General features: G+C 45.9%; 1 protein-coding gene across 6 annotated transcripts in view; it reads left to right on the top strand.

Annotated features, from left to right (window-relative positions):
- LOC126927606 (putative uncharacterized protein DDB_G0271606) overlaps window positions 1-17597 on the top strand; it is a 105866-nt gene that overhangs the window by 34742 nt on the left and 53527 nt on the right. For 2 of the 6 annotated variants that reach the window (XM_050743678.1, XM_050743668.1), the window contains exon 1: window positions 8735-16335. The exons of the other annotated variants lie outside the window; for them this stretch is intronic. In XM_050743678.1, the coding sequence (XP_050599635.1) occupies window positions 16279-16335 (57 nt within the window). In that variant the 5' untranslated portion in view covers window positions 8735-16278. Of the gene's footprint in view, window positions 1-8734; window positions 16336-17597 lie in introns of those variants that run through there. 6 annotated transcript variants of the gene reach the window in all.

Here is a 17597-nt window from a genome sequence, read left to right as displayed (position 1 = left end):
ATAAATGAAAAAACAATAAAATGAACAAACGAAAGGAAAAAGTTGTTTTTATGCGGAAATTCAGTTTTTGCTACCACGATCACCGTACGATTAATAAACATCGTCAAAGCCTTGAAAATTCTTCGAAATACCTAAAGATCGAGAATCTCTAATTAGGAACGAAAAAACCTCGCGGAAGTCGATATTCGCTAAACCCTAAATGCTATCCCCCTAAATGGATTTCTAGCGGTACATGAGTCGACGAAAGATTCGAATCGGAAAAGACTCGTATTGTTTTGCCGTGGAGTGCCAACGTTGTTTTGCTTTGCTAGGTTCAAAGGTAAACGAACTCCAGACAAAATATTATCGCTGTTATTTGCAATCGTCGACCGGAGTTATGTACATTTAAACTTTTCATAATAACACCGGACGATACAAATAGACGAACGTGCTCTCTAGGACAGTGAAAACAGCGAAGAGTATCATTGAGCTGCGACGATTACGACCAGCATACACTACCTCTGTACTTGTACTCACAGTCATTTTAATATACACTGACCATTACAATTTTATCAGTCGTCTGTTTAATAAACCAACCAATACGTTTAATAATCCACCTGAGATTCATCCCCCGTTAGAGGCAAATAAGATCGGTCGGAAATCAAACACCACCAGGCTGGCTGGTGTACAATGGCGTTCAATGGCGTTCGATATGTCCGACCAGGTTTCCTGGCAAATACCAAGACACCATAGGGCGTAGTTCCTAGGGCGTAGTTAGGGGCCAGCGGTGGTGATCAGTATGCCAGTGGTCGGCCAGCGAAACACGGGTTGGAAGATCGGTCAGTATATCTATCGGCCCTGACCCTCGCCAATTCGGCCTTTTCCCCTCCTTTTCCACTCGAACTATTAATATCGTTGATAAACCGTTACCTAACGTCGTCAATTGCCGTGTATTTCCTTCCGACTGGGTACGCCGTAAGAAACGATTTTCCCCGCGTTCGTTGCGTAATCGGTTCTATTTGTGGTTTTACGTGGGGAAACGGATAACTTAGGGTGACGCTTGAGATTGATATGGATATTGGATCCGATAGGATTTTGATGAGATTGTTTTTTGACGCGAGCTCTTGACCAGACGAATATCCGAGTGGATTTCGTGTCGAACATCTCATAAAGAACAGGGCAATTTTCTTTTCTCTCAAATATATCAAAACTTGGGATTTATCGGTAGCGGATTTACTCGTGTAATATCTCATCGATTTATCATCGGATGGCTAGCGAGGTAGAACGGTCCATTTTAGCGAATGTTTCAACTGGCCGGTTTTTGTTGCTCGCTGGTCGCCACGCTAGACGCCGGCAACGCCAAATGGAATTAAACCGAATAAAACTTGCATCAAAATACGATTGGATTTTGCCAAATGGAAATATCGGGTTATATCTAATTTTCCAAATTTTATCTCGTCGAAAACGGGAACGTTGTTAATCGACCACCGTGAGTCGTTCGCGTACAATTGGCTTTTAACCGAACGATTGGTTTCTATATTACCAGTCCCGCCTTGTCGTTTACGTTGGCATTAATTTTCCAAAGAGAAACAATTTCGCTCGTCCGTCTCGTTTTAGAAATCGAAAGAGAAGCGAAAGTTTCATGTTATGGTTGATTCCGAGGTGAGAATCGTCGATATCTCTCGTCGTCGAGTGGTTTTCCTCGAGCCATTCAGGAAACGGGCGCATGCTGACGGAAGGATTTCCTGCCGACCGCCGAAATTTATTCCAAACGCGTACTCGTCTACCCTGACCCTACCCAAGCCAGGAACCTAATCGAAGCCGGAGCAAAGAAACGAGCACGAGGACGTAAGAAGTAGCCGCTAACCGTATAGAAGCGAAACTAACGAGAATTATTAATAAAATAGCTGACAGACGTAAAATTTAATCTTTTAGAAGCAGCCATCCGGAAATTTCCTTCCTTTGGTTTCCCAATTTCCCAAAACTTGTCGTTAAAATCGAAATCTCTTTGCAAGAGGGCATTAACAAACGAGCATCGAATAAACTCGCAGCGACGGACGGACCCACTTAGAATAATGGTCGCTGAGCCGTTTTAATAATAAAATCGATCAGAATCAGACGGTTTACCGTGTGGAAATAGCCGCGGGAAAATTGCCTCGTAAAACAGGGGAAATTATGATGCGCGTCCGGTCGACGTTCGATTAAAAATTGCGATTATCGTCACTATTCGTTATCGCGGCTATTAATTTCTGTTTCCTGAAAAACGATTTTTCGGCTAGTTTATTCGGAGCGTTGGAGATCTCTAGTTGGAAACCGCGTCGCGGAAAAATCGATGAGACACGCTGAAAAGCGTCAGCTCGGTGCCACGTTCTCTATATTTCACGATTTTTCCCGGAATTTATACGGCCTTCTATCCGTTTGGTCGTTTTCATAAATTTGTTAGAAGGGATTCGACACCGAGCCAGTGTAAAACTTCTAAGGCTGCACGTCCAGAGAGAAAATTTATGTTTATTTGATACATCCTGTACCGCGACTTTCCATTCTGTCCACTAGAACCATCGATGAGGAAGCGTTATATTTTTCAATCATTTATCTCTCGGTTTATTACCATTATCAGACATGCCTTATCCTTTTAATCCAATCTAATTTTATGCCCGTTTAATCGATAAACTTTATACGGTTAAGAGTTGTGATTTACCAATAGCAGCTGTTTAAATTGCCGTATCGTGATGAAATTACTGCGTGTAAAACGATATTGTTCTCAACGGTTTGGCTCCTCGGAGAAATCAGCCCGACCGATGGAATTATCTAATGAAACACTCTCGCGGCGTAATTGCATCGGCCGACAAACTCGATTATTCTCTCAGCCGAAACACAGTAAAGTGGCCGTAAAAACGGGACTGGGTGGAACGAGAAGACGAGTGAAATTCGTGGAACTTTTCTCCGCGCCAAGCGCCCGTTACCATTTCCATCGAAACTTTTCGATTAATCAATGCCACGTTCTCGATCGCCCAAAGATATCGCACGCTCCTCGTCGTCCATCGTTCGCAACTTTTCTTTCGAACGCGGCGCCTTTAACGACCAGAGAACTTGGAACGCGACGCATCTTGACGCTCGGAACATCGCTTCCCAGTCGCATATCGACCCAACAGTTTTTCTCGGTTGTCGTTCCACCGTGCAACTGCAGGAACACGCTCGCCGATGACAGTGTCGGACGATCGCGTTGAGAAGTTGGAAAGTTGGGAAATTGCTGGCTGGAAAAATGACCGGACGCGAAAGCGAGTTTCTTTGTCCACAGGCACACTAGTCATTGCCTCGAGTCTTGCTTTGTCCGATGGAAAAATTTCTTCCATCGTGGACGTCGAGGAAATTGAAAAAAATCGGACGACGAAAGCGAGAAGCGGTTGGGTTTGATCGGCCGAGAAGTCGACTCTGTAACTACCCTCACGTCCACAAGATTTATGACTCTCATACCTGACGACCACGCTCTCTCAGCTGTCTCATAATATCCACTATTACTTCGTCGGACTAATAACCATTGTGCTCCGTCGAATATCACGGCTCAAGGGATTATCTTGGCTTCTGAAAACTCGAAGAAGTGGTGAGTTTCCCTTAGAGAGGGTTAACATCGTCGGACTCGTGCCCGTCAACGAGATGCTCATTCCCTGAAGAGGCGTAATCGTGCACTGGCTGCTGGGATACTTTAGAACGCAGACGGATTTCGGGTTTCCCGGCCGTGGGAAGAAATTCCAGGGGTGAATCGCCGAAAGGCATTCCAACGTACCTGCTCGAAGCCCCCGACCTTCCTTCTGCTTCCTGTCTGCAGAAGAAAGAGATACTTTTTCGAGCGCTATCCAGTTGCCCTATGGTCTCGTCGTGAAAGGCCTGTTGACATAATCGTCGTTGCTTTGTCGCCATGGTCGAGTACAGAGAAAGCAACAGGGAAAAACTGTATTTAAAAGTGCGGTCGGGTTAGTCGTTCGCGGGTCTGTTACGCGGTGATATACGTGTTATTCGTCGCCCGTTACAGTTTGCACGACCGACTCGCACATTATATTACCGACGTACAACTTCACCCGCGAGATTTCCGTTTCAGTTTGCGGAGTTTCGAGTTCCACCAACGAACAAGTGTCGGATCGATCGAGACGGTATTACTTTGTTTTATGTAGATTGTGGAAACTACAGAATTCGTTGCACGCGGTAGTCTCGGCTCTTTTACTGTTACAAGTCGTAAAGTTTAATCTATTCAAGTAATCTAGTTTGTTCGAGTCGTTCAATTTATTCGAATAAACGGGGAAATGTCCTTAAGCTTGAGAACATATAAATACACACGTAGGTACGTAACTTTGCGAAAAAGCTAATGTCTTTCTTTTTTTTGTTTGGTAGACTTTTTGCGATCAATTCTCATTGAGAATTACAAGTAAATTATTTTGGCGTGGTACTGTCACTTGGATTACAAGAGTTCATAGCGTGTTTGATTCCAGTTGAATCTAATGCTTAAATCTAAAGGGTATTGTCTAAAAAGCTAATGTAGAATGAAAAATATAACAATTGAGATCGCGATCTTTCGATGCGTAAAGTACAGCCCATTAGGAATTTTACTCTGTGCATCAAAGCGGCGAATCCTTGGATGGTAGAGGACCAAAAGCCTCTCCGACTGTAGATGTTACAGCCTACTTCGTATATCCTATTTATGGAAACGCAGGAATATGGACGTGGTTTATATAACTGTTAAAAAATTTGATATAGAGAAATTGTATTTGCGAGAAATCTTTTGACAGCGAGTGAAAAATGTCGTAGAAATTGATGCCAGATTACCGAGGCATATTCCATACGAAATGAGAAAGAACGAGCGATTTGTACGGTAAGATTACAGCTTTCGAGGTTTTGAATTCAGTGCAGCTGCGTTTCAAAGAGTTCTGCATGAGGCGGCTAACACGTTCGTAACGCGAGAGTTAAACGTAAGCTCGTTGTCAATAATAACTGCAAGATGCGGAACTTTCGTGACGACATTAAGGTCGCTGTCAGGTAATTAATTTATAAGGCAAACTTACTTATTACCGCGCGAAGATCTTAGTAAAAGGCGTTTAATTACGTCAATTTTCGTCGGATTATTTCTACGTTAAGATTCTAATCTTAAGACGCCTGGTCGAATAATTTTGTTAATAATTAAAGTTATTAGAAAAACTTCAGACGAGATTTACGAGGAAAATGAAGAGATCGCTGGAAGCTGGTAACGAGTAGTTCGTGCCTTTGAATCTTTCAGTAAATTCTTCTTCTTTCGATACTCAAAGCATCAGAATTATTAAGGTGAATACACACGAAGCAGAGAAATATCGGAGCTGCTAGAAGCTAATAAGTAATAGGGTTGATTTTAAACGCTAGTTAAACTCCTCTTTCGCTATCAAGAGTCGGAGAATGATCAAACAGAAAATACAGACAAACCGAAGAACCATCGAAGGAAGATGTTCGCTCGGAAATCAGAAAGACGGGGCAAATGACGTTGCGAAACTGCAACAGTTGATTTCAGGATTCGCTCGACGAAGCAGTAATTAAGTACGCGGGGAAGAAGCAGTAATTAAGAAGCGGGTGCAAATGGCCAATGTGTCGATATCGATCGAGGGAGGAGCACGGGGATGAGCAGAGAGCAGGAGGAATGGGGTTACACGGGATTTGGAGGCACGTAAAATTTATATACAGGGTGACCGCGTCGCGTAACGACCCTCACTTCCGGCCACGGCCCGTTTCTACGTCGATTGCGATGATTCCAGCTGTTGCACGGATTTACCGAAAGCTGCACCAGCACGCCGTTACAGTCGGCCGCCCTAAACGAGCCCTCCGGCTATTGTCTTGGAACACAATGCGCGTGTTGTCACCGGCAAATTTTCGTTCGAGCTGTGCCCTGGACGTTTTGCATCTGTGCCGAACACCGCTAACTTTTCGCAACTAGGAAACACACCGCTCCACCGGATGCTTCGAATATCCATCCCTTTCCGGTGATATCGATACCGGCGCTCGTGTTTTACACGTCAATTAGCGTTATCGACGCTAATGACTTTCGGGCTGCACGTCCACGCCATAAAATATGAAATAACGTAAAAGCAATGAACCAATTGGGATTTGTGTTATTATGCAGAAAAGTGGGATATAAATACTCATCGAGCGATGCGATTATAATTTGTAGATGCGTTTCTCTCGGCAAATATGCGATACGTTACGATACGAAAATGATGATTCATCGCGAATCAATCGGATCTGTATTCCTTTTTATCGTCTTCCTGCCAGCTAAAGCTAGAACCGTGCCACGATTTGTCCACGATAATCCGTACGGAAAGTTATTATTATACGGAGCCAAGAATCAGTACGAGAGAATGCGATAGTAAGTATCGTAAGAAAGGAAAATATTAAGAAGCGTGACACGACGCGAAGGTATCGTAGAGGTGCGTTTTGAAAGTGGATAAACGTCCAGATAAAAACATTGACATTTTCAGCGTATCGATTCGCTAATTTAATAATTTCATTTAATGGATCTCGGCAACGTGGGGAAATGTCGAAGTATCGATCTCTTTTTAATACCTACATTTGGGCGTTGCATACAGGTTGATTTGTTCCAAAAGAGACCAGTTCATTGTCCCATTAATAATTTTGAGTAAAAACGACAGGTATGCTACATTCCATATTCGCCTTACTCATACAGATACTATTCGAAATAAGAAGATAGTCGTGATCGTGCTACGACATTCTAATAACTAACTTAAAGGCAGCGTATCTAAGGAATTTGTGCTGAACTCGTTACGTATTTATCATACAATATTTATCATATACCAGGACTAACCTGCAGCTTTAGAATTTACACGTTCGTCGCACGTTTTCACGGACTTGTTGACAATATCGGAGCAACGTTGCGAAAAATCCCAGTTCGCTGTAAAAGATACTCGACGATCGTCAATTACACCAAACTCTGCTAAGGTGCAATTTGGTGGATTATAGCTAAAAACAATTGGATTCGTTTTACAACGGTCGTATAACAGCGTCGCATCTAGTATTTCAGAAAGCACGCCAGATTTGTAGAAGACTGGAGTTAGGCTCGTGGAAACGGAGAGGAAAGACCGGCGCGATTTATATGTGGACAGGCAAGTTTTCAAAGTAAAATATAACCAAGAGCCGTAGCGGAGACGGCGCGATAATTTATCGCCGGTGTCGAGCACGTTAAACAAACTTTATTTACGAGGATCAAATTGCATCGGCAGAGTTCCGTTCGCGAATCGCTGTAACAGAGAGGAGGAAAAAAGACCAAAATCGTGTACAAACATTGATATTAACTCGTCGACGGGAATCGGGGTCACGGTTTCACGTATGCACGTACTTCGCGTTTAAAAGAGACCGCACGCGTACTCTCACCACGCATTCTTCTTCTTCTTCTGCCACGTATATCATCATGGACACGTGCGATCGATTATGTCGGTGGAATATGGATAATAAGCTTCGTGACGAGGTCGCCCTGCTGTTCAAACGATGAAAAACTTCCGCTTGCGATCGATATCGCAGCTAGCCGTCTCGTTCTCCGTTTCGTTTCCTTACGTCTTACGTAATTCGGCATGTTAGCTTTCCGAATGAAACGTGGTAGCCCGACGATCTGATCTTGTTAGGTCGAATCGTAAAGTAGGTTTAATTAAAGGACAATCTGCTCCTATCAGTTACCGACACTATGCTCTGATTAATCGTTCTTGAACCTCGGTAGTAACGTGGTCTAGCAGTTACACGGAGTTTCCACCGAGGTACAAGAATTGGAATTACAGTCTGATTTCTTCGTTAACGCGGCAAGATAAATCACCGAAACAGAAGCAAAGTCGAACTAGATAGGTAGATTAGGAAAGGTGACAAGGTATAAACAGCGAGTTAACGCCCGCGGAGAAAGGAACGGGACCAAAGAGCACGCGAGTAACTTCACGTCTATAATCATGGTTCGCCGGTATCTCGGTGGGAAGTTTTGCGATACTAATACGCTTTTAGGTCGATATCGAAAGATATTACAGGCATTCGCAACAGATGCTTATCGTTCACGGTTCGTGTTTAATCGTGGACCCGATCGATCCCGATAACGAGAGAAATTACAGGTTGCTCGCGGCTGCATGCGTGGATACAGAGATGTACTCTCGAAAACCGTTCTATCGAAACTTGCTAATCATCGAAACTTGAACGATTAACTACATTTGGTCTCTTGCGAACGATGAGTAACACGGCGCGTGCTTTTGTCAACGCAAAACGCAATTGCAAATGTAGCTGGCATTCGTCAAACTTTGGCGTAATCGATGCCTGGCTGTTTCGACTACACAAACGGATTTCGCGTTAATTGGATAAAAGATGCCCGGTTAATTAGCCGGTCCCCTACCGCGAACCAGACCACGAGGAAACAATCGGTTAGCTGGGAATTCGGATCGTTTCGTTGATTTAAATAGTCCTTCCGAATTGATTTTCCCATCTATTTCGTACCAGGGGAATTATTCTATCGACGAAACGCAGAGCTTCGAAACCTGAAGCGAACTAACCGCTCTTTTCGTGTTTCTTTTTCCCTTTTTTTTTTCTCTTTTCGTCGATAGCCTCCGCTTCTGTCGTTCGTCAAAAGCCCGTTAAGATGAAGTAGACGCGGCGGCACGTATCGATGTTCGTAGCCTCGAGGATGCTTCGGAGAACGCGTCCGAAGCCATCCACGTAAAAAAGCCACTTTTCGTCAATGAGACGTATCTGGCCTCCGGATGATAAGGGCAAACGCGTGGAAATCGATTTCTCTGGGGCTTTATCGCGTCATCCCGCGGCGATCTTTCAACGACACCTACTAAAGAACGAAATCTATATCCATTGATCGTCGAACGAATCCATAGAAATTGGCTTGGCTCGAGACGGAGGTAGACGCCGATGTCTATAGCCCAGGGTTGTGGCGATTGCGTGCTGTTGTTGTCGTTCCATCGTCACGTTCCTATAGTAACCACAGGCCATTGTTCAATAAACGCTGAATTATGAGTCAGTCCCTGTATGTAGCCGCCGGTCGAACTCTGTGTGACGCGCGTGTTCGTGACGAAGCGCCAGGGCCTTTTTTCTCTTCAACAGGGGTGGCCACGTTCAACGAATCAGGTGTTTCGTCAGAAGTTCACGTTTGCTTTGGAACTTTGACCGACACCATCGTCGGAACGAACGAGAACGGTGAATTTTACCGACGTTCTCTCATATTATTTTTGCTCCGTGGTCGCGGTTACGCGATCGATCCTATGCTGCATCGGTTTGAACAAACGGATCGCGATAGTCGAGCATAGACGAACGCGAGTTGTTCTTTGTCCGCGAAAAGACGCCAGGAAATCGGGTACTGATTAAAGGAATCAAGGTAAAGGCCGGGTCGAGCTTCAGGCCACGTATTTAAATATCAAATGCTCGCTTGAAATGTAGGTCGTAGAAATACTCGCCCCATTGTTTCGCTCCCAGCCACTCAAGAATTATCTTCTCCGAGGGGGAGGAGTTTGTGGACTAGGAAGCAGAGGCAGAGCATAACTGGGAAATAATAATATTTAACTTGCTCGCAATATAATTTCATTGCGGGGAAACTAGGTTCCCAATTCCCGTCGGGCTCGAACGAAATTTCAGTCGATAGAATTAGAGATCGCTCGTCTGTTCCAGCTGGTGAAAAATCACGACACGTTCGGGAATTCTTCCGTGACGTTTAGCCATCGCGCAACTAAACAGAGAGTGACGCTCGAGTTCACTTTCGTTTTCCCGCGAGTGCACGAACGTCCGTCACGAAACGTCGATTCGTCGACGACGCCCAAAACGCCATTAGATTCACTTTCTTTCCCATTCTTTGCACAACGTCACGAGATCGTAAAGTTCTCGCGAAACTCCACGAGAGGAAAACGGAATAATCGTCGTGCATCTCGAGGAAGAATATACGGTATGCGATCCGTTTGTTGATTTTTTACGGCGAAAACGAACTGGAGAGTACGAGAGCATCGACTTAAACCATACACAAAGGTCCTATTTTTTTCCACACTGCAATCAACGTGGCTCTGTTTCGTGTCACGACAGTGGCGAAGACTGGTGTGGTCCGGAGACTCTTGTTCGTCCAGACCCGCTGCGGCACCTGCTGCGAGTAACGAGCGTTTGTCCGCCCGTGAATGCTCTGTTTCCTGTTAAGAAAAAAAGGCGGACGAAAGAAAAAGAAGTAAATGACTGTCAAGTTTGGTCGATCGCTCACGACGGCATAGCATTGTGTCACGGAGCGCGAGTAATTAAAAAACACGCATTTCCACGGGGCGAACGGAAGCAGAAAGAACGCGGGAATAAAATGTTTCTTGTGAAGCAGCGAGAAAACAGAAACAGAGAGAGAGAGAGAGAGAGAGAGAAGCTGAGAGCGACAACCGGTCGTTTAAACGGTTCGGGACGCTGCGTGCGTTCGTTTCCCATTAATTTATCAATCAACGTTGGCCGCGGGCCTGAACCTCGCAATCTGCCGATAATAAAATATTTCCCATTCCCTATCGACCAATGGGCCCGCGTTTCGGGCTAACAGATTCGAACGGTGGAACGTTTCATTGGAGCTGGGATTCGATATGGGCTTCCTCGACGCTCCTGGTACGAGTGCAATTATCTTAATGATTTCAGTCAGTGGATTTAATTAACCGAACGGTTCGGCGCTCGGCGTAGATACATCCACATTTCGGAATTACGTGGATCTCATTGGGAGATTATCTTTCAGCCGCATCTAGCTGTGAGTTTCGTTCGGCGCGCGACACTCGTCTAACCGAGTTCCCTGACGAAACTATTTAACGACGTCGCGATCGACGGGTTAAGGAGTTCGGTCGGTCGTTTTAGCGACGCGGCTTAAATTAAACGCCGAGCAACTTTCCCCTATTCACGACGGAAGCCACCGCGATCGTAACAGCGTGGACGACAGGGAACGACCTGTGATCGCTCTTCGAACGTCCTAAACGATTATGGATGACGCGCGTTTTTGTGTCCCCGACTTTCCTTGTAATTTGTGCTCCGGGTACCACGGAGAATCACTTTCTCTCTTTCTCTCTCTCTCTCTCTCTCTCTCTCGTCGAGAGTGGCTCGTTTCCCGCAAAGTTTTTTCTTCGAATTCTCAGATAGACGAGGATCGCGTTTTCCACGCTTCTCCGATCGATCCTTTCGATCTGCTGCTCGTTCTACGAAAATCGACTTTGACATAGTTGAAGCGGCATAGTTACACAGGCAGAAATGATAACGAAAGCAACAGCAACGCGGTTAATACGCAAACCGCAGAGCCGCGTAACCGGCTCGGCGATATTTCGAGTTTATTTCGCTCGTCGGTGGTTTCTCGCGCGGTAAAAACGACGTAACGAGGCAACGCTCGCTTTTGGTCGAAGGGACACGCTCGTGAATGCCGTTATCGGATTACCGTGCGGTCGCCTGCTAAAATATTCGCTGGAAATAATCGCATAGAACCGACCGGTAATTACCGATTACAGATCGTTCCCTGGATCCGATCGAGTTCCGCTAACGACATAAAGAGTCGTGAAATTCGATTATCGCCAAAGTATTTACCTTCGAATACCCGTGCATACTCGTTATAATCGTGCTATTTCGTAAAATTAAATCACCAAACGGAGACTTCCAAGTTATTATAGAATATTTGGAACGCAAAGCCGCCACCGGCACCATTTCTGCGCGAATATTACGCGCTGCACGTATCGGGAAGTTTCGTTAATTAGTTGGCGAGAATTTCGAAATGCGACCCAATTTTCACGGTAGCCAGAGTTGCAGGCGGGCGTAGAGACTTATCTTTCGTCTGGAAGACGAAAGATCGCGTTGAAAGACGGTCGTGGAATCGGGTGAAACGAAATTATGACGTTTCCACGAGTCAGGAATTCGACGGAGGAAGGAAACGTGATCATTTTCACTCGCTCAATTACACGCTTCTATCTTCCCACGTCAATCGGCGAGCACGCACGAGCTTCCAGCCCTGCGTGAAGCCTTCGATCCAAGGTTCTTCCCAACCGACTACGTCGCGATCCGACAGATCAGCGAACTAGATCTCGAAGAGATGTTACGCGATTCCGAGATCCTCGAAAAACGATAAACACGAAACTGTCTTCATTGCGCATGGAAACAGATATGGTTGTATAGTCGTGGTAAACCAGAGACGAGTGCGATTGTGGGAAAGAGCTACGAGAGCGGAAGGTCTGTTTTCCTTCGACTTTGGAAATTAGGGGACCCGGTCGAGGGTCCTAGAAACTCCTTTGTTCAAGGAATGCTCGTGGAACGCGTTTCGAGTGTCGTGGGATAGCTTTCACCGTACATTATCGTCCCTTTTTCCAAGAAATCCTCCGAGTAGAATGCAATTCGGCTTCAATCAACTCGCTTCAATTTTGATAATTACCTCTCCGTCCCATTTTTGGAACGGTCCAATTACAATCAGCGATGAAGTATGTATAGAGTCGATCAATGGAGCCATCAAAAAGGCCGGGGAACACAAAGAGCAACGTAAAAACTGGTGGAGCAGAAATTGCTGGAAAAACATCACCGACCCAATTGCCGGACGAGTAAATTTGATAACGATTTTCAAGAGCGATCCACCTTTCTCCGGGAGAATCGCTCGTTCGCGCGTTATCCACGTCTTTCCTCGATCCCATCGATTTCGTTCTTGTTACCGCGATTAATGGCATATCTCCCGTGTACGATACGAGCACGAAACACTTATGTAAATAACTCGTATCGATAGGAACGCGTCGAGTGGAGGTGGAGCTGGTTCCGTTGACATTTGCGCGCCATTCATTATCCGGGCAAGCTAACTAGCATAACCTGTCTCTGGTCGCTGATCTCGTCGTAAAACTGGGTCAGAGGAAAGAAAATTCCTGGAAATTCTTCTTACTGCGTTACCTGTTTTTCGGTTTTCTCTCGGACGGATGCTATGCGAGTTGCGCGAAGCAAATTATAAAATTTCTTCTCCGGTGTCGAACGGTCGTTCGTTCCTTAACCATGATTCACGAAACAACGAATACGCCGAGTCGAGAAGCGAATTAATCAGCGTGTAACTACTTAATTTTACGAGAGGGAATTTACGCTCGTGCGATCGTATCAACCGTACTTCATACAAACCAACTTCCACTGCATTACTTTTAAAATAAATCGCAGGCTATACCGTGGCGACTATGGCAGCGAGCTGCAACGCTGAACACGAAGAAAGTTATGGGAGATCTTCTAAAATAAACCAGGAACAAACGAAGCAGCGCGATGACGCGATGTGGTTTGAATCGCGATCGGAGAATAGCCGCAAGCGAACCTGGTTAAAATAATATTCACTGGACGAACTTAGCCTGTATTCGACTATCGCGTATGCTCGTCACGGCGGAAAATTTCGTTTCGGCGAGCCTTTAACGCGACGTTACTTTTTTATCGTTTCACGCGCATTTTTGTACGGTGCACAGCGGCTCGAACAACGGCGGAAAACACGGTCGCGCGGTTCAGGAGAAAGGTACGGACAGATTGCGCGAAATTTCATTGCGCGCCCGGTAAAAATATTAGCTGTCGGCTTTTCGGATCCGGCTGGCCGAATCCGCTTTCCCCAATCCATTCGATAATAAACGGTCGACAAAGCAATAAGCCGCTCGAAATCGTTATACAGATATAATCGAGCTTTGTGTACTCGTTGTTGGCGTAATGTAAGCGACTGAAAATTTGCCTGTACTACGCGGATCGCCTACAATACGAGCATCGACAAATGGTCGAGCGTTTTGTTAACAGTTCGCTCCAAAGACCTGCGCTTCTCCGTCGGAAAAACAACGACAAAAGAAACTGAGGGATAGAATTCCGAGTGAAAAAAAGTGCTCTTTAAGAAAGGATAAGTCCCGGTGATTAAAGCTCGGTGCTTAAAAGATTAAAGAGTCTTAAAACCTGACCGCGTATAAACCACCTAGCTACGACACAGCTTGCAGACACGCGTTCTAGTCGAACGGTTTGATAGAAAACCCGTAGAATTATCTTGGTTTTCTCCATTTCGAACGTCATTTAGATTGCTTGAATTATTCATTGGATTACGTGGGCCGAGAAGGTGGTCGACTTTGATGGAACACGCGGGTTTTTTTTTTTTTTTTTGTCGAAGGAAGACCTCGGAGTCGCTACGGAGCAACGAAAACGAACGGGAAACACGGCGCGGCGCGACGAGTCGCGTTCAGACCGGAAGCTCCGTAATTGGAGAGGACTAACGCGAGTGTTGGCCTCGAAGGCGTTGTTTAAACTCCGTGGCGCGACAAAGTTCACGTTGGAAATTGCGCAATCGCTGCGACAATGCGAAGAACGCGATCCCAGTTAACGAACCTGCAGCTCTCTCCTGGTCTCTCCCACGAACTCGCCTGGCACATTGTCGATTAAACGAACCTGCCGGGCTTCGCCACGAAGTTTCAAAGCTTCCTCGAGTCGATCGAATCAATCTCACGGCAGATTTTCGCACCCTGGTCACGGCAACCGGTTACATTCTTGCTTAACACCTTCCTTCGCCATTGTTTCCTCTTATTCCCTCGCGTAAAAACCGTGAATCATCGTGCGTAGTCGTCACGCGCTTTACAACTTACGACGGATTGTTTAGCGAAATGAAGGAGTTGCTGTCGAGTTTAGGTGGCCGGGTTTATTTAGATTTTGGAGGTTCGTGGCTGGCGTAGCGAGAGATCGATCGTCTTTCGCACCAAGTTGCACGTGTTTAGAGACAAGAGGAAGACTATAGAGGGACGTATGTTACCCTTACAACGCTTCATTATGCAGGCCAATCCGTCTGGCCGACAGCATCGGGATTTGAGCAGCCGAATTATGGAGCGCGTTATGTGATTGGAATACGTGCGCCATAACGTAGAACCCAGATGTCTGCAGTCTCGGCTACTATGCGTGGAATTCGTTCACCGTCTCCCTGCGCATTGTACAACGTTTCGATTTTTACAGCCACGAATATTTTCGTTCCGCCTACTCGAACTCGCACGAGATGCAATTTTAATTATCCACGCTTTTCAATTGTTCGAGCGTCCGCATGATTTACGGTTACATAGATATACGAGAACAAAAAGGAAAGGTTCGGAAAGATTTATTCAAATCGGAAATTGCAATTGAATAATTCCATCGAACAAAGGCGGTACTCCGTAAAAATTGGCCAACTTTACTTGGAGACTTTCGTAAATAATTCATATCCACCGTGAATAATATACAGGGTTGCAAGCGAACCGTTATTTTTATCCGTTGAGTCGAGATGCTCGTTCGAGATCCAGTTTCACCGAGATACTACGTTTTTCTCAAGAACCAAGGGAATTACACGACAGGAGAACCGAGGACGTACGTGTAATTAACCGTAGCGTGTACGGAATGATAGTCTACTGGCCGGAACCATCCGTTTCGCGTCTGTTTTCTTATCGGCGTTTTTCTTCGACGTCGGCCAACGAAGAGAAAGATCCCCTAAATTGGGGAAAAAAGTATCTTCTCCACGAGATCTGCGATATAATGGCTATGAAAGTTGAAAGAGCGTCCCGTTAAGTAATAGATAGTAAATATATATATACACCGCGAAGCTCATTCACAGATTTCATAACCCAAATATCTCCAGCTACTATTGTCCATAATGGGGATGGCTTAGATAACTCGCACGATACGATTAACAGTGTCCGAAGAGCAGTTGGACGTTCCCAGCTCTCCACCAAATCCACGAACAATGTATATCGTTGCAACATCGTGGAAGAATCGAGTTAATCCTAGGCAAGCCGAAAAATCAACATCCCGAAACGCGCTCGATCGAACGTAGCACGCGCGTTGTCCTGCCGGACGCGAATCGGCGCGCAAATCGAATTACGCGAGGCGTTTCTGTCCGCGCAGAGGTTTATGGCTGAGTCTGTCGCACTGTCTGGCATAATATGCAGCTGGTGGAGGTAATTCGTCGGTCCCGGGGATCCGATGAAGATCCTAATCAATTTAATTCGGTTTCTGTCCACGCATCCCCCGTGAAAGTTGCCGGCTAGCCGGCAAGGGAGTGCGCCGCGCTCGACGCATTTCGGTGGTCGGCCGAATACCGCCGAATACCAAAGTCGAACAAGACCGAACGGAGCCGAACAGAGTCGAGCTCGGCGATGAGCGCGGCTCGACATTCGCGGCGGCCGCAAAGCCACGCAGTTGGTCGACGAGCGCGGCACGGTGTATTAGCGGACCGGTTTCCTCTCTCTCCTTTATCTCTCTTCTCTTAGTCGCGCATCCTTCGAGCTCTTTGCCAGCCTCGTGACAGCTGTTCAGCCGGCTCCGATGATCCGCGAGACGATCCACGGCATACGAGGCAGGAGCGGGCTGCAATGGTTCACAGTAAGCCAATCATTCACGGTTTTGATTTCGACAAGTTAGCGATGCGCGAACGTGACACGCGCGGTGTTTCTCCCGAGAGGGGGTGGTTTTTAGGTATCCAAGGCTTTCGAGAGACTGCGTGAGATCGCCAGTGTAATTTGTACGGATGATATAGGTCGGCTACTTTTCCGTGGTCCGGTCGTGTCGCGAAACTGGCGATAAGGCCGAGTCGATGCTATCGCTCGGAGAACGATAATTCAATGGCTATTGTCCGTGTTCTACTACGTGTGTAATGCATCTGTACCAAGAGGTTTTGTACCTGTAGAGCAGAGCTAACAATATCGCGGCTTTATTTCACGGGCGGATACAACGTGACCGTTTTGTATGCATACGCTCTCGCGTTTAAGCATCCGCTCTCTTTCTTTGCCGACTGCGTTTCTCTCGCTCTGACTATCCCTTTCCTCCTATGTACTTTCACGACATTTAATTACCTTGCCAACGCACACAGAAACTCCACATCCATCCAAACTTTTCAGTTTGCGATTTCCAGCTGTCCTATATTTTCCCCTAACTTGCTCGCAGCTACCAATGTTATTACTGCTAAATACGCTTTAAGCTCGAAAGCCTCGGATCTCGTAGTCGCGGCTGTAATACACCGAAGCACAAGTTTCGCGTAAACGTTACCCACCGTCTAAACGGCTATGAAATACAAAAGTAGCCAAAAACTAGGAGAGACTGTTACATTTTAATCGATGAACGGCTCTGGGAAGGATTCGCGAGGGGTGACTTACGACAAAAACTTGCCCCATGGTTCTGTTAGTCGGTCAGGGTCATTGGTAATGAACGAGTTTTCTCTTCCACACGCGAATAACTATCCGATATTTTTATTTCATGCGATATCCATTACGTAGAAACGGTGTCTAAGGAAGAAACGACGAGCGATCTTCGTTTAAGATCGGAATACCGAGCTCGTTGTTGGCCATTGGTCTGATCGAAAGTAGCTTAATTTAATCTTCTTTCGGATTGTATAAAATCGATGAATCGATCGAGAAAGCTTTTTAATCGTGATCGTGAAAAGGTGATAATAAAAGGGAGTCCCGATAGCGAGTCGAGGAAACCTTTAATAGATGACCTACGGACTACGGCGAATAGGAATATCAAATTTTCAAGAGATAAAGGCTAGAAAGGCCGATCGTGCCGGTTTAAAACGTCAGAACGTTATTTAGATCCCGATATATACGATGAACGGTGTTTCCCGTGCCTCGATTCCGTTCTCACGTTCA

Source organism: Bombus affinis, chromosome 2 (genome assembly GCF_024516045.1).
Source record: "Bombus affinis isolate iyBomAffi1 chromosome 2, iyBomAffi1.2, whole genome shotgun sequence".
Classification (NCBI taxonomy): Eukaryota; Metazoa; Arthropoda; class Insecta; order Hymenoptera; family Apidae; genus Bombus; species Bombus affinis.
Note: the sequence above shows the minus strand (reverse complement) of the source record. Positions and strands in the feature narration are given on the sequence as shown.